This window comes from Erithacus rubecula, assembly GCF_903797595.1.
Source record: "Erithacus rubecula genome assembly, chromosome: 2".
Taxonomy (NCBI): domain Eukaryota; kingdom Metazoa; phylum Chordata; class Aves; order Passeriformes; family Muscicapidae; genus Erithacus; species Erithacus rubecula.
In genome coordinates, this window is record NC_136685.1 from 6,459,749 (window position 1) to 6,484,846 (window position 25,098).

Consider the following 25,098-nt stretch of genomic DNA (forward strand, 5'->3'; position numbering starts at 1 on the left):
ATCTCCTTAACACTTCTACAGGAGTACAAACAAGGTCTTGTTTTTCAAGGCAGAAACAACACAAATTGGTTTACCTTATATATGCAATGCTCTATTAGGCCAATTCTTCTGCCCATCTTAGACCTCAGTTCTTTTAAAGCTTCACCTGTAGAAGCCGTATTTTTTTAAATTCGATCCAAATGTGCATTTCGTCCACAGGAAGAAAAAATTGAATCAAATTTTCTGAACTGTTTTTCATTAGGAGAGGAAGAAAAGATAATCTTCACCACTTTTGGGGCAAGTATGACTTCTTCACTCATCATGTAGCTCAGGCTGTGTGGATATAAATAGTTACTGTGAACTTGTGCAGGGCCTACTTCCCAGCAAAATACCCTTTGCCAAGGCTCAGACTTTACACAAATCATCAGTCCCATGAAATTCAAACAGAATAAATCTCCCATGTACAGAACATAGCTGGGTTCTGCCTTACAGGAACTGGATGTTGCTGCAAAGTCTGACTCACACAGTCATGTTTGTAAGATCAGCTTGTAGTGAATGTCTGGGATCAAAGGCTGCCAGGAGCAGCCCTCCCCACATTGCAGGGCTGTGGAAACGTGCAGGGAAATGTTCTCCAGCTAGCAGAAGCTTTGATGTATAAATTGTGATGTTTCCACCTGCTCCTGAAGAGCAGAGCTGCCTGCTCGGCTGGGCAGAGAGAAGAGAGTTTCTGGGGCAGGCTGGGGATCCTGGAGCTGCTCCCACAGTCACTGGTGGCAGCTGGGAGCACACCCTGCTCCTGTCACTGCTGGAATGGAGACAGGAGTGGGAGCTTTGCAGGGAAAGTGCAGTGTGAATGTGCTTTTTGCTGATTTGGGTTGGAGGAGGATCCTACACCAGTATCTCCTATGAGGCCAAGAGAAGTGCAAACTGCAGACATGACTCACCTTCCCATTCCTGCAGCACTGGAGCTCTGCCCCACTGGTCAGCTCACACAGGCAGATGGAGGGAAGGCTGTGAGAAGCAGAGACTGCCTCATGCCAAGTGGATCAGTGAGCTGTAGCTGAAGAAACCTGAACAACCACTTCCAAACATGAGTGGGATTTAAGGGCTGGAGCATGGTGAATTGGCAATGACCATGTGCTCACCCCCAGTTTTCTTTTAGTAAAGCTCATCCCCCGTCCCCACAATTCACTCAGGATTTCATCATTCAGGGAAGCATCAACAGCCATAGTCTGTCCTTCACCCTACACACAGAGTGCCCACAATTCACTCAGGATTTCATCATGCAGGGAAGCATCAACAGCCATAGTCTGTCCTTCACCCTACACACAGAGTGCCCAAATGGCTGGGAAAGCCTGGGGAAGTCACTGCTCCATGGTGAGCTCCTCACATCTCCCCAGCCCTGCAGGGCATGCAGCCAGCAGATGTTCCAGACACCCCTCCCACCCTCCCTTTCCAATGCAGGCAGCACACACCAACTCCCACAGCACCCCAGGAGAACCAAACTAACTTAAGATACTTGAGATCCCAGCAATTACAAACATGTGGATATTTGCTCCTGTCCAACAACTCAGTCATTTTTAGCATCAGTTCACAGCTTAAAACCTTGAGCTGGATTGTAGTGTAAGGTTTCCTCAGCATTCCCACCCCTGAGCTGGGATTACACTGTCTTGTACTGATCCTGCTCATGTAAGTAGTTTCATTTAGGAGCTGACACTTGAGGAAGGCCCTGCCTCATCCCAGCAGCAGACTGTGCTGCACTCTAGGATCTGACACCTCATTTCCTTGGGCAAACATCCCAATTTGTAAAGCTCACAAGGCCAGTTTGAGAACAGCAGGTCACACAGGTGCTAGAGATCCCATGGCACGTGCAGCCGTGCAGTCAGACCCCACTGCTTGCTCTCCCTGTTTGTGCCTTGTGTCCCATTTTCTGGTCCCACACACCCTGCTCTCAGCCAGTACAAGTTTCATGACTTTGCAGCTCAGCAAAGAAGAGTAAAACTTCACCCTTTGTAGCTTCACACAGAGTTTTGCTTCATGCTGACACTGAAGAGCAGGTCCCTGTGCTGGTGCCTTGTCACTGGCAAGTGCCTGTTCCTCTCTCTCAGCAAGGACAATGGAGTGGGGTGCTCAGGTCTGCTCCAGAAACCCATCCTGTTTCACTGACTTGGCAAGTTCTCACCCAGCAGCCCAACCACCACAGCACCAGTGCACAGACTCAGCCCATCCCAAACTTCACACCAAAGAGGTCCAGCCTAACCTGCCACCACATCTGTTTTGGCTTTGCTACCTGGTAACTGGGGACAGCAGGAGCACATCCAGGAACACTGGTCACCTCAGGAGACCTTGCACAACCCAGCAGTGCCACAAGTGCTCAGATTTGCACAGCTACAGAAGTAAGACACTTGCCACACTGCACAAATAACCTGACTGGCCTCATTCCACCTGTGGGTTTCTACTGACACCCATCATCTGAGTATCACATTTCCAAGGGCTTACTTGACATGCTTCCATTTAACTCCTTCAGGGCACTGGACAGCAGCTGTGAAGCCAAAGATCCTTGGATACAGCTGAATAGATCCCAGCACAGGCAATAGCACCAGATCTAGGTTCCCTCTGCAGTCTCCTCTGAAGCCTTTCCCTCTCTAGAGGCAATTCCTTTGGGAAACCATTTAATTCCCTCTAAGCTCTGCAGAGAATTATGACGAATGCTGAGCACAGGATTTTGTACTGTGACTGCTGCTTTATCTGTCACATCCTAAAATGTTCAAAGTCATTTCACATCAGCTCAAGAACAGACAGTTCCAGTGAATGTTTTTCAATTATTTATCTTTAACTCATGACTGTAAGAGACCCTGATAGTCTGAGAGTAAAGAAAATACTTGAAGGTATTTAAGCCAACCATAACATGATGAAACTTAACAACTTGCTTTTTGAATTTGCTCCCTTGTTTTAACTTCAGTAAAAGTTTAAATGCAATGTCAAGGTTTCAGTGGCTGCAGATGGTACATGACATCCCCAGATAATCTTCTCCTCCATTTTACAGGCAGAGGCTGAGCGGATGTACCACCATGAAGACAGAAAATGGAACAAGAAATTCAAGCACCTTCAATCATATTATCAGATGAATCTGTGAAAAGCCTGTGGCCTGGGAACTCAGCTAGAACATAAAGCTCAGTTTGGTGCACATGCTGAAGCTCACTGCTAGTTGACCAACACATCAGGAGCACCACCATGGCAGGTTGCATGTCCCAGTCCTGCTTTCCTGACCAGGATGTGTGCCAGCTCTGCTGTGATAACAGTAAATGAAATCATCCTGCCCACACCAGCCATTCCCCTGCTTACCAATCATGGGCATCCCTAGGTTTTGGTATGGGCACTCCAGGCTGCCTCCTTGTGTCCTCCCAAAGACAGCAGAGTAAATGGCTATCACCATGCTCTTCTTACAGCTCAGCCTCAGCTTGTCATCTTCACAGGCTACTTTACTCTTGTATTCATCTGGAAGCAAACAAACAATTACTCAGCTGATCCAGAGGTGGGCTCTCAGCAGGGCAGAACCCTCTCACTTCCCCATGGGGTGAGCTCAGCAGAGGCAGCAGCAATTCTGGGCCCAGGGGTGCACCTCAGCTTCCAGCACAGCCCCAGCCTTAGCACAATCCCAGCCTCAGCACAACCCCAGCCTCAGCACAACCCCAGCCTCAGCACAACCCCAGCCTCAGCACAACCCCAGCCTCAGCACAACCCCAGCATCAGCACAACCCCAGCCTCAGCACAACCCCAGCCTCAGCACAACCCCAGCCTCAGCACAATCCCAGCCTTAGCACAACCACAGCCTTAGCACAACCTCAGCCTCAGCACAATCCCAGCCTCAGCACAACCCCAGCCTTAGCACAACCCCAGCCTCAGCACAATCCCAGCCTTAGCACAATCCCAGCTTCAGCACAACCCCAGCCTCAGCACAACCCCAGCCTTAGCACAATTCCAGCCTCAGCACAATCCCAGCCTTAGCACAACCCCAGCCTCAGCACAACCCCAGCCTTAGCACAACCCCAGCCTCAGCACAATCCCAGCCTCAGCACAACCCCAGCCTCAGCACAACCCCAGCCTCAGCACAACCCCAGCATCAGCACAACCCCAGCCTCAGCACAACCCCAGCCTCAGCACAACCCCAACCTTAGCACAACCCCAGCCTCAGCACAATCCCAGCCTTAGCACAACCCCAGCCTTAGCACAACCCCAGCCTCAGCACAATCCCAGCCTCAGCACAACCCCAGCCTCAGCACAATCCCAGCCTCAGCACAATCCCAGCATCAGCACAACCCCAGCATCAGCACAACCCCAGCATCAGCACTGCATTTGCCACAGGGGCACTGATCTCTCCCATTACACCATCCCTCTGTGGCAATATCAACATATTTAATCAATGTATTTCAACCCTGCATGTCAGTTCTGTTAAATAGACTATAATCTCATTTTGCAGACAGATAAGTGTGGCGTTTGAGTGTTTTCTACATGGTAATATGGCAAGGGAAGGTAAAAGCCCATCTTTAGGAACCTATCTCATCCATGAAGCAGCCCTTTATGTGTCAGGTATTTATTCTATACCACAGCAGCTCAAATACAAACATAATCATGTTCCATGGCTATCTTCTCACAGTTCTTCCATGGCAGATCCAATAGAAGTTATACTAAATTTAATAATTATGGAAACTGCTCCTGTCTGTTCCAAACACAGATATGCAGAAGCTTGTCCCCAAATCCTTCTTGAAATGGACACTCTTGCAAAGCTGTTACACATAGAACAATCACTCAGTTTACATCTCTCAAGGAGACTGGATGGTCATTTCATAAGAAATCATGTGTCATTCCCTTGTCTTTATCATTATTATTTGGATTATGGGAACCTCTAGAGGTCCCAACCTAGAATAGGCCCTTTCCAAGTGTGTCTGCCAACACACCACAGAAAACAAAACCAGTTTTGAAAAGCTGAGTTTTTACAGTAAGACATTTACACATGTGAAAGAAAGAGACTAAGAAAATGGAAGTGGCATAAAGAGATTAAAAAATCTGAAGTGACATGACTGTGAACACCCCAGGCAACTCCGGACACAGCCAGGAACATAACCTCAACCTCCCCAGCCTCTGTAGAGTGACCTTCCCTAGGTTATTTACCATTTGAAATGTAGCCACGACAGCCACCAGATTGCTAAATGGGAAGGGTTTGTGATCCATGGTTAAATCCCAAGCATGAGCAGTCATTTCCTCTTGAATGTCTCTACTTGTACAAGGTCAAAGTGGTGCCACAGAGCACAAGAGCACCATCCAGTGCCTGGGGCTGCCCCTGGCCCTGTGTCACCTACTGGCATAGACATGATTTTTGTCCTTCCCATACAGCTCTCTGTGTCTAATATCACTCACACACACATGTATCTATACATACATATATATATATGTGTATATCTATCTATGTATATATCTATGTATCTATATATCTATATCTATATCAGAACTTCTGCAAACTCCACATGCATAAAACTACTCAGCAACTGAGAACCCTAGCTAACAATTAGTTTATGATTTAATACTTAAGTCTTTAGACCATGGCATTCAGCACTAAATGTGACATTTTTTAATGTATTGTAGCTCTAGGCTCAAGAGCTATTTTCCCTTATTAGAGATCAAGGGTGATCTTTCCAAGCTGAATCATAGAAGAATTTAGATTGAAAGACTTCTCAGAAGGTCATCTGGTTTAATCCATGTTCAAAGAAGGGCTAATTTCTACCTCTAGATTAGATTTTTGCAGGAGAAACTGCATGGAGAAAACATGTATTATACCAAAACAGGGGCATGCTGATTTAAAAGAAGCATCTGAGAACACAATGACTTTTCATGGTCAACTTGGAAATTCCTACTTGAAGCCAAAAATCAGTCACCTCAAAATAGCCAATTACCTGGGGATGAGGGCATCAACTGCAATGTGAAAACCCTGGTCCAAACCTTCAGTCCAGCTGAGAAGCTTAACCTTGGATCCTATTCCAGTACCTCATTTCCTTCACACTCTGCAGCCTTCTTACAAAAATCTCTGGATGCTTCTAGTTTTTATCCTGCTGCAGAGAAACTTTCAAACCTCTAAAATATTTAGTGAATGTGAAAATACTTTCTGATCCACCTCTCTAGATGAAGACAAAGTTAAGGCCTCAATCTTTCATGTGAGAGTCTGTGCAAAGAGCAGCCATCCCTCAGCAGTAGCTACAGTGATAAACCCACAAGCACTGAGTGTATGAAACAGTGCCTGGAATCAGAAATAGAAGCTGTTTGCACCTTCAGAGTAAGTACAGAGACAGAAACCTCATATACCTATGAAGCCTCAATGGACTTGATCATGTCAGATTAATTGTGGGACTTGATGATTTTAGAGGGCTTTTCTAATCCAAATAGTTCTATTATTCTATATCCATTTTATCTGTGTAGGGATTTCATCTACAATCACCATGAAAGCATCTGAAAGATACACTGAACGTACCAAGGGGGTTCATCTTCACCTATAATTGTCTCCCAAAGGAATTTTATTCCTTCTGTGAGAGAAATTAAATCAAAGCTTTAATCTGCCTATACAGTAGAAAGGAGAGTATAATAAAGCTTTACCCACTTAACAGAATTCACTTTTTCCTTAGGGAAAAAACATGGATTCAAGCTAAAAGCACAATAGGACAAGCTAGACATATTTTATGTTAAACCACAGTCACAGTAAAGAATACTCTTGGCTGAAGTGGTTGAAATATGAAATAGGTGATTAAGTTAAGAAAAAGAATAATTTTAAGTCTCTAATGAGAGGGTCCACTGTGAATGTCTCATTTCTTACAGGCACTAACTCAATTTCCTCTTTCAATTTGGTTATTATTAGCTACAACTCCCACTTAACAAATATAACTGCTTAACTACACATCCTATGATCTCATTTAAGATCCTTAGGCTATTTATTAAATTCTGCTGACCATTCAAAGTCAGGGCTTGTCATTTGGAAACTTGCCTGGGATTTAATCACAGAGAATATTTCATTGAGCACAGTAAACACTAGGATGGACAGACATCTGCACCTTTGCTGAAGATCAGTCCAGCAGCCATGAGACAAACAACAACTTGCTCCAGTTCCTAAAGGGGGTACAAGGGAGCTGGAGAGGGGCTTTTCACAAGGGCATGCAGTGAAAGGACAAGGGGCAATGGCCTTATGCTGGAGGAAGGCAGGTTTATGGTGGATGTTAGGCAGAAATTATTTACTATGAGTGTAGTGAGGGACTGGAACTGAGAATCTGTGCCTACCCCATCCCTGGAAGTGCTCAAAGTCAGGTTGGGTAGGGCTGTGAGCAACCTGGGACAGTGGCAGGTGTCCCTGACCATAGTGAGTCAGAATGAGATGGTTTTAAAGTCCTTTCCAACCCAAGGTGTTCTGTGATTCCATGATCCTATGAACAACAAAACACTGCCTCTCACACTCACAGTTCTTACCCCACAGCCACTCTGGGAAGTCATGTTCAGGGCTTATGGGGAAAGCTGCCTGATGGAAAGTTCAAGAAATCAGGCTGAGGAGGTGAACCCAAGTGCACATTCCTTGGGAACAAGGGCAGCTTGTGGGTGATGTGTTCCTGGCACACTGCAGTGTGGAGTGAGAGAGTTGTGCCACCTGAAGCAGGTGTCACCTCACATCACTGAATTCTGCCCCAGGAAACACCTCCTGGAGCTGCCAGATCCCAAGGCTCTGGCTGAGTCCAGACTGGCTAGGGCTGCAATTGCCTGAGGAAGGCACAGAGAGAAGATGCTGCTCTGTTAAAAGAAAGGAAAAAACAAAGCATGAAATGCACAGTAGTACTCCCAAAAGCTTTGCTAAAGCCTGAGCACTGGAAAACAAGTAGTCTGTGTGTTTCTGGGTAACCTGATAGAAATCTTTAAAAACAGATAAAAAGTGATGCTATTGAGGACACAAGTCCCTGAAATTATTTTGTTCTTCATAGCGTTGTCACCTCTATTTTAGCCAGAATGAACCCATACCAGACACTCATGGCTCCCAGGCACTGGGTGACAGTAGGGACTGCAACTGATATTAAAAAAATACAGAGCTAAGGATCATCCATATATTTACTGGTACTTCACCCCATGATAGCCTTACATAAATATTGAAAAGAAGTGGGGCAGTGTAAGTGACATAAGAGAGCTGGGACTGGGAACAAAAATGCATTTTTTCTCTCTCACTCTCTCAAGCAAAACTGGCCTCCTACAATCACTCACAATCTGGTCCTAAGCTTGCTCTAACTGTTACAGTCTGGATATAATTCAGGCCAAATGCAAACATTTGTATTAGTGGGTTTCATGTTTCACCCTGAAAAATTAAACACGCTTAAATGGCCTCGGAAAGGTGGCAGTGATATCCAGCAAATGGCTTACTCCACTCTAATCCCCCATGCAGTCATTTGTAGGGCAACAGAGATTTACCATGATTAACATATTTGCTAAGGATAATATCCCTTTTATTACTGCCTGGTTTCAGAGACACTAGCTTAAACATAACTCAGTAGAGAGAACCCAAGGAGGGAACAGCTGCAGGCTTTTCTAGGCACATTTTTAAAGGTCATTATATGACACAATTGTAACTTAGCTTGCACAATTACAGGAAAACAATTATAAACGTTTCTAATAGAAAAATGGTCTCTCTCAAACAGTAAAGTCAGTAAGAAAACTGTTATGGGTTGATGAAACCTTTAGTAATTATTGGATATGTACAATAATATTAACCTGTATGACCAATAGTAATGACATCTATCTTAGTATCTTAAGGACATTTTCACTTATGGTTCACAAGAATTTTCTGAATGATCTTGATTTGGAAGCTCAGAACTTAATGTCAATTGCCTTGATCTCTGCAAGACATAAAAGCTCCTAAAGAGATTTTGCTTCTTACAAAATGATTAAATGCATTAAAGCCAGAGGTTCACCTTGCCTAAAATGATATTTTTGCACAGAACTTGTAGAAAATATTATGAAATTATCTAATCGAAATATTCACACTCCACTTAATCAGTACATAATAGCTGACCCTATTTCCCAGATCAAAGAGCTGGAAATACATGTAAAGAGAAATCTGTTTTCTTCACAAAATCCTAAAGGATTTATATCTTAGAATTGAGGATCTGAGCAAAGAAAATGAATTTGTAGGAAACAGAGATGCTTCTGCCCAATTCCTTATCAGGTCAGAATAATTTCCCATAGAAGACTTTCTTATCTAGGTTATAATTGTTAAATTAACATGACTGCCCCAAGATGTCACTTCAGAACCAAACTGGACATCATCTTAGCCAGTAAATTCCCTTCAACCCAATTTTTGCTTTGTTCACATTCATCCCAGTTTTGTTATATGTTCCTCTTCATGCCATCCCAAAAAAAGAACATTTATTGGCTTGAAACTCATAACTCGTCATTATATCAACTCATTCCACCATCACCTAATTCCCTTTAGCTGATAAATGACTATATTTAATTCATGGGTCTTGGTTTGTGCTGGTCTGTGAAGAAGGGCATAGGGAGAGATCTCTTCCCCCTTTAGCCACTCTCTCCACCAGAACTGTGTTAATGGTGAGCACATCCAATGCTTTGTGTCACTCTTCCCACCAACAGCCCTACTGCACCTGTCAGCCATGGATTGATTGTTAAGTGGAGCAGCTGAGATGAACAAGTGGAATGCACAACCTTTTAGCCATCAGTTAAAATTCAACAAACTTTTACAGACAATGGAAGCCTCCCCAAGTAATAAAGATGGTGATACTGCACGTGGTGAGATTTTGGTGATTTCAGCATATGTCTAGGCAAAATACTTACATTGCAAAAGCCACCACATAGGAATATTTTGTGTCAGCCTAAAGAGAGAAGCCAAAGTAAGAGTTAACCATGGAAATTTGAACTTTTTACTGTGGATGTAGTCATTCCAGACCATAATTCAATGATTCATTAATGTCATTAAAGACCAGAGTCAACTGGAGCAGCAGGTGGCTGAGGGCTATATCCATTCAAGTTTTTAACACCTGCAAGAATTGAGACTTCAAAACTTCCTTGGGCAACTTGTTCCAGCAATCCTGTTAGTCATGTGAGAGATGAGTATAGTGAATACTTGTTTCCATGTCTTCTGGGGGAACTGGGAAAATGAGTTTCCAAGACAAGAAACCTGTTAAACACTAGGACAGACCCCTCCAGACCCCTCTAAGCAGCATCCTTGAATAAGAGTGCTGTGCACAGGACTGCCTCTGAACAGCTCATCTTGGAGGTATCTGTCCAGTACCCTTCCTAGTAACCTGTAATTCCTGGTTTTATATTTTATTTTTCTCACAATCAGCTAATTTACAGGAACTTCCATGAAGTATAGAGAACACTAATATATAATAATAATGATAGTATATATAATAATAATAGGGTTAAGTAGAATTAAGTCCATCCCAAAATTGATATAAGGGAGTGCATCTCAAAGCAGTGAGAGCAAAGGTCCCTTGGACAGCATTCACTGCTACTACACCCTGTGGAGAAGACAATTGTATTAAGAGTATTTTCAAGTCGCTGCACAACTTCAAAGTTTTTCCCCCATGCTTCTACTCCTATATTATATATTTACTTATTTTCCATTACAAGCAAGCATTTATTATTTCAGTATTTTATCCTCTTTTGCACTTTGAAAGATATAAGCAGTTTCTGGCCTTCAAGACCCTAATTTACCTGAATGTAAATCACAAATCCAACAATTCCTAAAATGGTTTGGCTTGGAAAGGACCTTAAAGATCATCCCATTCCAACCCCCTGCCATGGGCAGGGACACCTTCCACTATCCCAAGCTGCTCATAGTGCCATCCAACCTGGCCTTGAACACTTCCAAGTATGGGTCAGCCACAGCTTCTTTGGGCAACCTGCTCCAGTGTCTTGACACACCCAGTGGGAAGTATTTCTTCCAATATCCAATCTGAACCTACCCTCCTTTAAACAGTAGATTTAGATTAGATACAGGGTTCAAAACCGTTCCCCTTCATCTGATCACAGGATAAGTCAACAAAGATCAGAAGTTTCTCTCAACAACAAAAGTCTACTATTTAGGCCAGCTCACATTTCTATGGCTCCTTTATTTTCTGTTTTCTTCTAATTTTACTTATGACATGCTGTGCAGGTTTCACATGGAAGGAGGGAGGGGTGGAGCCGCCTGAGGGAAGCAACAGGAGGCCGGGGAACAGGAGGGGCTGTCCCGTCTCTGGGGGCTTCCCCTGTGAGCTGTGGGGACAATCAGGGAGCTGATTTAGTGGTGGACAGCTCGGGAAACCAATTAAAAGTTATTTCGCTTTCACAAATCACACTGGATAAAGTTAACTAGCTCTCTTTCAGCTTCCAGCCTCTCCGGAGGTGAGGTGGCTCTGGCCAGGGTCCCCCAGCCCCCAGACCTGGCTCCAGGCTCAGGCTCAGGCTCGGGCTCAGGTTCAGGCTTGGGCTTGACTCGGCCCTGGCAGGGCCCACGTGGTTGCCCCGGCTCCCTGCGGCTCCCGGCTCTGCTCGGCTCAGATCCGCTCCTGCTCGGCTTCCATGTGGCTTAGAGTTTTTCCAGCAACAGCCTGGCCCACCTTCTTCACGTCCTGGATGCAACTTTAACCCTTCTAATTCCTGGATAAGATTCTCGATCTCCTGAGCTCCCCTGAATGAGAAGAATAAAGCACGGAGTCTACAGAAGTCAGCGGAATGAAGATAAAGTTCCTGATGGGAAGAGATTGAAAAAATGCAACTGATGAGGAGCTGAAAACCTTCTTTGTGGGCTAAGGGGATGGTGACTACACTAAAATTCCATTAAACTGTGAAATATTTGGGGAGGTTTAAGTGCTTGAAAAGAAGACCTTTTTGTTTTAAGAAAATGGGGCTCTCTGTTTTGGGACTGAAAAAATGGACATTTAATAGAAAAAGAGATGAAGAGAATATTGTCTTTCAGCAGCTTGCCTTTAAAAGTGGTACCCCAACTGTGCAACATAACCTGGACATAACCTTATACATATAAGCACATATATAACACAGCTCTGGAAGGACTGTGGAGATGAGAGGAGAGTCATAATCTGCAATATTTCCTGGGCAGATGCAGACTGTGAAGGTGAAGACACCCCCTAAGCCTAAACCAAAAGAGGAACTTTTCTCTCTAGAGTGAACTGAAATGATTATTTAAGCAGATAACTGATTGAAGTATTTTCTGTGTGTTGTTGTTAAGAAATGTGGCATGAAGGGAGGGGGAGGAGGAAATAATCTAGAAATCTTATTCTGAATTCTTTTTTGTGTTATTAATAAATTTCTTCTTATACCCTTTTAAGTTTTAAGCCTGTGTTGTCTCTGCTCCTAAATCCTACCTCTAAAAGAAATTAAATATATTAAAACTGGCAAAACCCCAGTCACACCGTGACACATGCACTTAAAATCCTGAGTTCCAGAGCTTCCTCCTAATCCATGTGAACTTGCTACTAATGAGAACTTTCTGTTCATATCAGAATTTGAATAAATCCTTATCAATCCAGTCCTCATTCCCTTGGGCATGGTTGGGTGGAGGAAACCTTTCCAGGACAGCAAAGGTCTCTGAAGTCCTTGAGCACAGCCCTTGCTATCACTCCCCCACAAGCATTTTACTGTGGGCTACCTAGTGACTGCCTCATTTCAAAGGATTCTAAAAAGGATTTTACCTTTAATTTGGAGCATTAAAAAAGTTAGAGTGCCACAAATTCATACATTTGCATGGAAATATCTTTTAACATTATTTCAGTTCAATTTTCCCTTGAGAAATTTTTTGTGAAGATGGTCTAATTTAATTTTTAAGAACTGAAGTTTGCCACCCTCAGCAGCCTGGCATGCGCCTCTTACTTCAACAGGAGATAATCGGAAACTCTGAAAGATACAATTCAGATGACAGTCCCAAATTATATTAAATAGGCAGCTCGCCAACTTCCAAAGCACCCTGAAAACTCAAGAGTGCCAAGTTTTGGAGGTCTGAGACACTTTTGACTCGTAAGAAGACTGTTCTTTGCAAACGACCTTGTCAGATTCCTTTAAAATTACACTCCTGATTCACCCATCCAATTTGCAGTGTCTAAAAGGCACCTCTCCCCACTGTCACTTTCATTAGTCTCAAGCAGTTGTCCTCTTACATTCTGCTGTGAAAAGGCTGGCAGTGCTGCAAATTAACTGCTACATTTCATTTCCAAAGTAGAGTTCAGATGCACCTAGTTGCACTTTCCTGTCGGACAATAAGAAGTATATGGTTATCTAAGGAGGAGAAAAAAAGGAAAAAATCAAAATATATGCACTAAACTATGAGATGGGAGTTAAAAATAACACCTGGGAGCCCAGGACTAATTTAATTCTCTTCCTGTTTCTTCTATTAATGAAATTGGGCTGATTTTCTGAAGCAGCTACTTACTGGAGCTCTGCTGCCTAAGCCTCTGCCTCACCATTTGTTAGTCCTGCTTCCAAAGACCTGCTGGCTAAAGTCCAATGAAATTTGACAGAAACATCAAGATGACAAATGTAGTGAAGTCCCTGTACATTTTTTTAGAGCTTGTAGCCAATTTCAGAAGAGAGCCAGCCCAGTGCCAAAGTTGGTTGTAATGATTGCACTGTCTCACCAGTCAACCAGCATGGATTTACGACCTGTAAACCCATTAATAAACTGCAAACTGTAAACTTGGCCCAGCTATCATGGACTTAAATCTGGACTAGCTGCACCATAGGAGGCAACATGGGAAGCACAGCCAAAACTTTTATACTACAATGAAAAGATGGGAGAGATGCACTAAGGAAAAGTAGCATAAAGATATATAATCAAAAAGATTTCATTAGCACCACTGCTCACAGCAGTTTTGTTCTGCTTTTCCAGTGATTGTATAAATCTAGAGTAATGCTGCTAAAGTAATTATTAAAACAGCTGAAAGGGAGAGGTTAGTCTTATATCATTAAAACAGTCTTTTTCAGATGTTAAAATAATGGTGATAATAATTCTGACACAGGAACATTAAAAGGATACCTGATTGATTTTTTTATATATAACCCAGTGGGCTGCCTAGAGCATACAATATAAGAAAATGAGGTTTACTAGATTAAAAGCTAGTTCACCACTGTCCTAAATAATTAAATACATTGTATTCCCCCAATGGCTTTGCCTAAGAAGAAAAAAATTGTAGCTGGGAGAAATGCAGTAACCAAATTTCCAGAATTCATCATGGATGCTTTAGAAGTCTCAGTTCACAGAGACATGAATAGGTGACAGTATCCAGTGCCTTTGAAGTAGTCAGAAAAATTAGTGTGTGAGTAGAGCTTGATATACCATTAGTATGATAAAACACTGGAAATATCAGGAGATATCTGTTTTTAAATGTGTAGTTAATTTGCAAACCAAGTGTAGGACAGATATTGAAAAAATAATGAGGAAAGGCACAGTAATGGAAAGAGTTTATTATCATGACAATACCCCAGAAAAGATTTACTCTTCTGTGGTTTTTTTCTTTTTCTTTTATTTTTCCTAAAAACATTTATTTGAGAGAATAATTGGTCTATATTTTTGGTCTTGAATAAGTCCATATATAGGACCTCCTGCAGAAGAGCTGTATAAATTCTCTGTTCTGTGAGTCCTACACCCACAGCTTAATCTGTGTAATCAATACAACAGATCAAAAATTTCCACAGAAATCAACCTTTGCAGCATCTCAGTTTGCTTTTAAGAATATTGTTTCTAGGACACACTTTTCATCTCAATTCTTCACCAGTACACCAGAAAATCTTGAAATCTGTCATTCAGTGCTTGCTAACCTCTACCATAGAAGCACTGTGTTGGGATTTAGACTTATGGGTTCCATTTTTCACAACTTGGTTTCCTTGTGTTCTGGTTAATCTTAGCCCCAAGGACATTCCTTGATCTTCTGAGATTTCCAGATCACTTTGCCCCTGCCAGCAGCCAAAGCCATTTCTGATTCCTGCAGGATCAGGCACACAGCCTCTGCTGTCAGCACTTTAAGGCACCACAGGAGGGGCTGGATCTCCTGAGGAACACGGGGAGTTCACCTATCCCAGCATCAAACACCATGCTCTAACCCTTCCTTGTCCTTCACTTAAAATTCACAGCTTAAAAAAGGGTATTGTTATCCCTGGTTTGTTGGGGGTATTTTCCTGACCCCACAGAAAATTTAAATGACAATGGACAAAGAGGATCTGTAAAACTCACAGCTCTAGCATTTATACAATTTAGGCTGATTTCAGAATTTGTCTTTTTTAGGAGTTCACATCTGGGTACTGGAGACCTGATCCAGCAAAGGGAATCCTTATATCTACATAGTAGGAAACACTGTGTTTTTCGCTGACACTTGTTATGTCAATCAGGGCTGACTGATTATGTTTAAAAATGGGATTTTATTTTAGGTATTTTTTTTAACTCTCCAAGGTCCAGCAGCAATTTTCTTCTCTGCAGGGGCAGGAAATTATGATTATAATAAAAATAGCATAATATAATTACATTAGTCATATGATATTTCCATTTATTATATTAGTTAATATATTGTATTAATATTGCAATCATATTTAGAATTAAACTGAAAACAATCTCTTCATTTGCTGACACTGGAATCACATGTTGCTGTTAATCCTCCTCCTGGCAGTCCAGTGATTAATGTGCTACAGAGATATGGCTATTTGACAGCTCCTGAAAATCTCTGTGCATCAAGAGCTTAAAACCATATTAATCATTATCATTAGCATTTCTCTGGCCCCAATTGTGGGCTGATAGATCTGTCCTCTGTTGTTTACAACGTTCCTTTATTTACACCTTTTCATCACCACAGCGGTTGCTGCCTGAGGTTTTATTGCCCTTATAAATTTCCACTCCCTGCACCTTAACAGTTTTGAAATAATGCAGATAAGCAGGAGGGAGCTGGTGAATGCAGGAGGGCAAAGGCTCCTCCTGTTCCCTCGGTGGCTGGGCCAGGGGATGTGCCCATTAAACATCCCCAGCTCCATCGAGCTGCTTTGGGAAGCCTGGCCCAGCAAAAAGCAATGCAGCAAACAATACAGTGAACTTCTCTTGCCACCAATAAACCTGTCTGATGAAGGAGATTAATGCTTTTCTGAAAGGGATGATGACTACTGAATCACCAATCTATCCCAGCACTAAAATCAATCACCAGCATTAAAGCAACTGGGAATACATTTAGGTCCTTCTTTGCTGTCATCTTAAACTTCCACAAAACCTCTGTGCTTTCTATAGCCCTCTGCTCTTGCTCACAGCATTTTACAGAGTCTGTCTAGGGAATGCAAGCCTTGAGGATGTGTGATGAGTTGTGGCTTTTCAGGCCATGCTCACTGAATTTAACAGAAAAGATGCAATCCCCAGCCAAACAAAGCCAGCAGCAAAGCCCACACAAGATTCAGTACTGAAGGAATGGGTTGTAGGAAAATCAACAGTTGGACAAGAGGCACTCACTGCAAGCCTAGGTGATCCTTCCAAAATGTCCTTTCTATACTTTCAGCCAATTCAGCTAAAATCTGATGAGCAGACCTGATCATTTCACAAAAGACATGAAATCACAACATGGAGCAGGACTCTTCACCATTCTTTGATAGCTAGAATAGTTCTGGCAACAGTAATGGTATTATGCTGTTTGCACAGGTTTTGAATTACCCCTGGCAAAGAAAATTACATATCCTCACCAAAAGGCAGACACTGCTGGGACACAGCATGGCAGCACTATCACTGTATAATAAAAAGTAAAATTTGAAGAGGTCACTTTTATCAGAAGGTGATAAAATTGGAATTAATTCATAATTGATTTTTAAATTCAGTTGTTTTCTAGTTAAAGCTGCCAAAGGCTGTTATGAAAAATAAAGTTATCTGAGTAAGATTTCAGTAAAGACATCAGGATGGTCATTTCTATGTTTGAAATAAAGTCATTGACTTTTTACAAGAATTAATTGCACTCCTTACACTTTTATCTTACATTTTATCAAATCTGTGGTGAAGAGAATGGAAGCCTGTACTCCTCAAAACATGTGTCCAGTCGATTTTCAACCCAAAGGTTTTACAATAAATCAAAGCTACAGGTTCCACACCAGGGCAGGGACCTCCCTCACCCTCTTCCCTTCTCCTAACTCCTCACAAACTTTTGGCATTTTACCCTTTGCCAGCAAACGTTTCCTTCCCAGACACATTTCTCAGAGCCTTGATGTTCCTTTCCCAAATAAGCTTTTTTATTGTTACAGAGGGATTTGAGCTGAAATTGGAGCCCAGGTCACAATCCAGCCTTTCTGAGACTTCAAAGCCTTCAGGCTTACATTTGTGAATAGAAGGCAGAGCAGCAAAGTTTGGATTTACACTTTGTTACATCACTGGGATGATTAGTACAGGAGGGCTTCATATTCACCATCCTTCAATTATCACATCCAGCTGCTTCACTCAGCATTTTATAATGAAATAATAATATTTTTTAAAAAAACATTGGATGTAGATTATCCCTCCCAGAGTCCTTGAAGTCATAAGCTAAAGCAGTAACTGCCCAAGAGAAAAGTGGGAAAATATCACTATAGCATTTTATGGGAAACTGCAACTTTGGGCTTTTCAGAGCTGAGAAGGAATAAGTGCATCCAGGACAGTGTGGTAATGGCAAAGGACACAAAAGAATGGCACTATGTGAGGGTCTCATGGAGTAAGCCAAATGAATAAGGTAGGAGCCATCTCCTTTCTTGAAAGCACAGCCTGGAAATGGCACATCTCATACTAAGCATTCCCTCTGCAGAACAGAGAAAACATTTATGCCCCCATTTTGTTCAGGAGCATTGACACTTGAAGCAGCAAAGCCAAAAAAAAAAAAAAAAAAAAAAACCAAACAACCCAAAAGCTACAATGGGAAAGAGCTGCTGTGCAGGGGCAGATGGATCCCTGCTGATGCAATAGCCCAAAGCAGCCACCAAACCCAATAAAATCAGCTGCAGTGGTATTGTTGGGACACAGAGAGTGAAGTTATTTCTTCAGCATGACTTGGGCAGCCCCACAGATCCTATTCCCAGCCAGGATCACACAGCCCCTCCAGAAAGTCTGGCACATGGAGCAAATATTTCCTAGCTTACAATAACACACCATCTTACACAGTGCTCTGTCTCTGAAGTGATGGGGATGAACAAACACTGAATTGTTTGAATAATATTGGTGAATGCAGATTTCAGTTAGAGGGAATTCATGTTAGACCAATTAAATAGTATGTCAATTCCCTCTAATTATCTGTTCCTGCAGCCCACCCGGTAATTACACTTAATGGGTCTAAATCAAATCAGCAGGTTACCTGGGAAATAATTGGATTTATGTGCAATTTTTTAATGATCCTGAAAGGTACCCTGGAGATTTAAGTCCTCTGTGTGTTCAAGGATTGATCCTAGGCTTCAATGTGCTTTGGATATGGACCTCAGGATGCATTGGCCCTGATAAATTGAATGTGCCCATCCCCTGGCACCAAAGCCCACTGGCATGGGACCACCATTCTCATCAACTTTTTAGCTTCTAAAACAAGGTGGCCATACCCAGACTTCCCACTGGAACCCACTCTGGCCAGTGCTGAATGCCAAACTATATCTACACTAGGAGAGAACAACTCCAGGCTTCAGTGCTGCAGCAGAACATCCCCACCCTGAGCTGCAGGGAGTCTGCAGGGGCTCTGCTGAGGCTCTGGACAGCAGGGGGATTTGCAGAGGCATCTCCAAGGCAAGAAGGACAAGCTGGGCTCTGCTGACATCTGTACTGTGCCTTTGGCCATTTCCCCAAAGGCTGCTGCACGTTAGAAACTAAGGCACAGATGGTATAGAAAAATAAAATAAACCATAGAATCAGTGAGGTTACAAGAAACCAAGAGCATCAAGTCCAAACTTTGATCAAACATCACCACATCAACTACAAATAAAATCTAAGCTTCTGTAAATTTTGATGAACCTGGGCCCTCAAGTCACTTGGTACCTGTAAGTAAATCTCCCTTGCCCCAAACTGAGAGAGAAAACAGCATATTATTGATCATTTCTCATCTCCTTGAGCATCCTGAAGTTTAAAATTAAAAGGGCACACATATAGTGTATTTATTTATTTATTTATTTATTTATTTATTTACAGACACAGAGAATTTTCAGGACTGCCAGACTCCTGACACTTAAAAGCAGTTCCATGCACATATCTGAGTCCTGGACATGCAAGATGAGTATCCATTAGATCCCAGATCCACCTATTGGGTCAGAGGAGACCATGAATTACACAAGGCTTCCCAAAAAACACACAAGCAAATTCATTTCTCACTGCTTCTAGTTAAGCATACACTTCTCTGAACTATTTATTTTAATTTCTAGAGGAGGTGAGCTGCCACACTTCTGCACAAGCTTTCCCTGCTTCCAGCAAGAGCAGCCTCTGAGGGATGGGTACAGGAGACATCCCCTCATTGCCCTGCTCCCCAGAGTCCCACCATCTGAAAAATCTTTGTCTTTCAGTTTCAGCATGATTTACTGTCCTCCATCTCCTTGAAATTCTGCTCATGAGAAACCAAAATAGCACCTTGCCTTGTACATGAACCCCACAGAGCAAGCGAGCATGGAAACCACTCGATTCCAAAGGCAGGGGAATGTCAGGGAGACATAACTGCAGTGACAGTGGCTCGAGGGGATGACTGCACCATCTCATAATTCTTCAGCAAAGGTACAAGCAAATGCCACTAACTTCAGTTTTGCTTTCTTTCAAGGAAGTCTTTCTCTTTGGATAGCTACCTCTGTTCAGGGGCCTTTTGAGGCTTCAGCATGACTCTGATAATAGAAGAGCTTGGGTATCCTTATTTTGTATTAAAGATGACTTGTCCAAACTCTTCAGGCCACTTCCCAAAGTGCCTCTAACACCTTCATACAAGAAAATTCACATTCATTTTACCTGGTAGGTGCTGAACCAAAACACCTACTTCAGTGTCTTGATCATAAGAGGCTCCCTCAATAAGCAACAAAAAGAAATAGAAATCCCTATCAACTCAAGACAATTCAGCCCTTAAATAGTATCTTATCTGCTGTTAAGAAAGACAAATTCAGGACCAGAACCCAAAAAATTGTATTTGTCTTTAGATAAAGTTAAGTCCTGTGCCAGGCAGGGAGCTCTTCACAAGGACTGTGATTATAACTCTGTGTGCTCAACTTTCTGGAACAGCTCAACACTTCATAGGACCACAGTCTTGGGGTTCAGCTCTTAAGCATATATTCACTTACAGCTCATAAACAATACTCAAATAGTCAAAAACCCAAAAAGCCCACCAAAGTTTCTCATGGTCCTGTATTTTGCATTTTACAGATGTATCATTCCTCAGTCCCCTCATTGGTCTTCTCCCTACAGAAAGGTGGAAAGGCTTATAGAACTCACAACAGCACTAGATATTGTTTGTGAGACTCAAAGTTAACATTTTGAATCATCAGGGAAAGGCTGACTATGAGCTGGTATCTGTGGACAAAGCTAATTCTCACATATTTCAAATATTGTTAGTTATCTAGTGGGTTCTGATTAAAAGTTTGCCCAATCACTAAGAAACAATAATTTCTGTCAGATTACCATGTTTCACTCCAGAGCTGCCTGAAAAATGTCTTGGGGGAATGTTTTCAAGCAGCTTACCCTGATCTCTTTCAGGAAAATCACCTACACTACACACTGACAAACTCCTTCTTTTTAGCATATCTGTAATTAGCAAAGAATGCCAAGACATAAATATTAATGCACACTTGGGTCCTGAAGTACCTTCAGAAGTTCAGCAAAGGCCTCAATAGTCAGATTTTTCAAGTTATCTTTGATGCAAACCTTGCAAGTTCAGGAGGGCTTGTCAGAACACCCTGCTCAGCATCCCTCTCAACGATGCATTTCTCACCCAACAAGGGATGTTATAATCACTCGTGAAAATCCCACAACAAATGCAGGTGCTTCATTACCTACTTCTGATTTGAATTCCACACAGACCTGGCCAGACCCCCCCCACCTCATGAGCACAAGTCTCTGCCTGCTGGGGCAAAAAGTCTTCTGCTGCTGATGGCAGAGTCTGAATTTTCTGCTTTCGTTTTAAACCTTTTCTGAACCAGATCTGTTTTTCTCTCCTGAGAAAACTTCACTTTTTTAGTTTCTTCCCCAAAAATATTGCTGACGAGATGCTGGGGCCACATTAGTAATATCATCTAAAAATCTTGACAATGAAATGCAATGTCCAGACTAATTGCTATGTCCAGTTAATTTATAGAATCATTAGGTTGTAAAAGATCTCTAAGATCACTGATTCTAACCATTAACCCAGCACTACCAAGTCCACTGCTAAACCACGTCCCTAAGCACCACATCTACACATTTTTGACTTCCAACCACGGTGATTCCACCACTTCCCTTGGAAGGGTAGAACAAGGCAGCTTGTTCCAATGCTTGACCATCCTTCCAGTAAAGAGATTTTTCCAGTTTTAAGATCCTATTTAAATCTCCCCTGGTGCATCCTGAGGCCATTTTCTCTTGTCATATCATCTGTTACTTGGAAGAAGAGACTGACCCCCACCTTGGTACAACTTCCTTTGAGGTGGTTGTAGAGAGTGATAAGATCCTTCCTGAGCCTTCTTTTCCCCTGGCCAAACACCCTCTGCTCCCTCAGACACTCCTCATCACACTTGTGCTCAAATAGAAATGGGTCCTGTTCTCCAGCTGACATCAGTGGCACAGTTTGTCCACATCAAATATGATTTGTCTCCAAAATAATGTATCTGCTCCCAAAGCCCTGATGAAGAATGGTGTCTAGGCTGTGCTAACTCCCCTGCTGGGGCCAGGAATGGGCTGAGAGGGTGTTGGTTGTCCTGAGCCAAAGCTGTGCTGGGCTTACTCCTCTGCAGCACACACAACTGCACCCCAGAATCCAGCCCCATGTAATTTAAACACAGCTAATGAGATCACAGCCTGATCTGGGAGCAGTTAAAAGCTGGTTTCTGGCACGGCTGGGCAGGTGAGGTTCTGTCACACCACCATCACCAGGGCTGCCTGAGGCTGCCAGAACTGAAGGAAAGCTTTGTCCAGGCAAGGAGCTCTTGCTGCCCCTGGAGGGGCTGGCAGAGAGGGGACAAGTCCCACTACTCCACCAGGACAGGAGGGAGGATGCAGGTGGTGTCAGGAAGAATCAGGAGGAACCCACCACTGACAGCATGAGCTTAACACTGGTAAAGGCTGGCACTGGCACCTGCAGAAACATTCTGAACTCTGCTGGCAAGCAGGAGACAGAGCAGAAGCATCCCAGCAAGGCAGCAAGTGATGGGGAAAGGGGAAATGCTCCACACTGGGAGTTATCTTACACTGAAAATAGAGGTGGAAGGGAAAAAGAAATCCCAGAAGGCCCCTCTGGTGAGTATTAAGCATGAAAATGAGCTCTCAGCAGAGCAAACAGATTTGATAGAGTAACACTTACTTGGCCTGCACTTGTACCACACCAGGAGGTACTTGCCGGTCCCGGGGCACGGGTCCATCCCGAACAGCCGGCTGTTGACGAGGAACTGGCAGCTCCGCCTGTCCTGGCACTCATCCAGCATCTTCTGCAGCCGGGATACCCACAAGAAACAGAGAAACAAAAGCACTTCAGTGTCCCCACCAAAGGGAAGGTCACACAGAGACAAATTGCAGGAAGGCAAGGCCATCCTTGCACACGCATCCACCAGCAGCCCTGGCAGGAGGCAGGGATGATGCTCAACACAGTGGGTACCACTGGAGCACAGACAGCACTCCTTGCACTGTTTTAGGAGCAGGATTTCTTCCCCTGGCATGGGTGGGATGAAATCCTTCCCCAAAGGAAGGATTTGCACTGGGATGGTCACAGAGATTTTAAAACACTTGCATGCCATTTAATCACAATATAACACAGTACAATCCCAGGAAAAGCAGCTTTGAGGAAATGGATCCATCTTGACAAAAGTAAAAACTCAAAGTCTGCCACCACCAAGCTGCTTTAGATTTCTCTAGAGATACACAATTTCAAGACAGCTCTTGTCTCAGTTATATAAAAACTAATATAAATTTATACATAAATAGCTGGTATTCCAATAATTAGTAGTTGTGGTGGGAACACTGTTATACAGCCAACTGAGTCAGTTTTTAATAGGGTTCATTCCTCTTCCCCCATGATTATTACATTCTTTTAGCTGAACTCAGGAAGGGGCTGTGAGTCAGGAGGTTCTCTCACTATGGGCATTTTGGGTCCTACCCCCTTTTCTGATTTTCCTCTAATGCTTGGTCCTCACTCCCCCATTCATAACACTCACAAAAACTCCATCTCAGAATCCACAGGGGCAAGACATTCTGTCTCCTGCTAGAAAATAGCTTCATTAAGGAAGATTAATGATTTCTTTTAACCCTGTGATCCTCTAAAGCAGTGGGTGGGGGGAATATTATTGAGTGAGGCAGTAATTAAGTTTTAAATTCATCTGGATGGCTAGGGTGGTATTTATGTACTCCTGTAGAGCCCCTAAAGCACTAAAATTACCATAATGTTTGCCTGACACACATGAACCTGTCAGAGCATTTTGAGACCACAGAGAGAAGTAATCCACCAGCCTCGTTAAGTCCCTGGGATACAGAGCTGTGAATTCCAGCCCCAAAACAATTATATTTCACTTGCAAGGAGGCACTGGAAAATCCTTCCTCAGAAATTCCCCTAGGCTCCCCTGGTCTCTTTTGTCTTCTCTCTGTTCACTTTTCTTACACCCACCTCGATATTTGGGCTTTCCCACAATCTTCTCCCTGTGCCATTAACATAAAGGCTGTTCCTGCTCTACCATGTGCCACCCAAACCAATTTTCTCTCTGCTTCAGTGACTACTTTCTATTTTTGAGTTCTCCCTGAATGTAATATATAGAATCTTTAGCATTATAACTCTGAATGTCACGCTCTGAACAACAGCTGTTCCAGTTTCAAGTGCAATTTGAAGCTGCCTCATTTGCGGTTGCTCATAAGTTCCTAAAGCTTTCACCTTTTGGGCTGACACATGCAGGAATTCATGCTTGCCTCAAGTCTGACCTTTATTTTAAAGTTCAAACCAAAACAATCCAGGCCTTTTCTAGCAGGCAGAGAACATATGCTGTTGTTTTCCACTTAGAAAGGTAATAAAATGCAGGCATCTTATTTAAAAATACAGGATTTAGGATGGAAAGGTTGAGAAATGAACACTGAAGGAGATGCCTGGGAGCATTAGCCCCAGCTTGACCATCACATTAAAATGCAGAGAAACAGCATATTCTTTCCTTTAGGCTCATAAGGGCTGGCTGCTCACTCAGCATGTGAAATTTAATTTAATGCAAAATCCAGTGAGTTGCAAAGGAATTTAAGCAATGATCCAGCACAGATATCTCTTTTCATCTCAAAAAGCAAACAGCAACTGAAACAACTCTGGAGGGCTGCACATATGGAGAGAAATTCTCTCCAAATCATTGTGCACCTCAAAGGATTTTCTGGTACTGGACAGCCATGCTTACACACAACTAGAACTAAGAATACTGAGCAAAGGAAAAGAAGCAGGACCCCAAATGTTTCCTTGCACTCTAGGGAAGCTTTCTCCCCTCAAAGGCAGTAGACTTGGGGTTTTTATCTACAAACCTGTTCACAGCAGACAGATGGGCATTACAAGAGTGCCCATCAAGAGTGCCCTTCAGTGATGTGCCATGGGTGCTATTAAAACCAGCTGGAAAACCTCCCTAGCTTTCAGAAGAGACTCAGTTAGGCCAACAAGAAAATGACTTTGAAATCCTCAGCTGAGATATCTCAGCAGCACTTGTACATCTGTGCTAAGATTCAGCATCAGGAGTGAAGACAACAATTCACTGACCTCAGAGAACCATGGGCAGCCTTCAGGCAGTGTCACTTTTTATTGGCTCTGCTCTAATTTTGGCAGCTCTTGCTTATTCCTTATATTCCACATAAGTGAAACCTCCTGAGTTTACTTCCTGTATGCAAAGTGTGGAACAGGGCAGCAAAAAACAAAGCCTTAGGGAGAAATCTGTAACTAAATTAAGGAGCAAAAGTCATCC

The 25,098-nt window shown here is 42.9% G+C and overlaps 1 protein-coding gene across 3 annotated transcripts in view; it reads right to left on the minus strand.

Moving 5' to 3' along the window:
• Positions 1–25,098, minus strand: part of EVA1A (eva-1 homolog A, regulator of programmed cell death) — a gene marked incomplete at its 3' end in the record, with an annotated part of 202,172 nt that overhangs the window by 112,885 nt on the left and 64,189 nt on the right. For all 3 annotated transcript variants that reach the window (XM_079298047.1, XM_079298049.1, XM_079298050.1), the window contains exons 3-4: positions 22,491–22,614; positions 3,325–3,477 (exon numbers count right to left, since the gene is read on the minus strand). In XM_079298047.1, the coding sequence (XP_079154173.1) occupies positions 3,325–3,477; positions 22,491–22,614 (277 nt within the window). The remainder of the gene's footprint in view (positions 1–3,324; positions 3,478–22,490; positions 22,615–25,098) is intronic.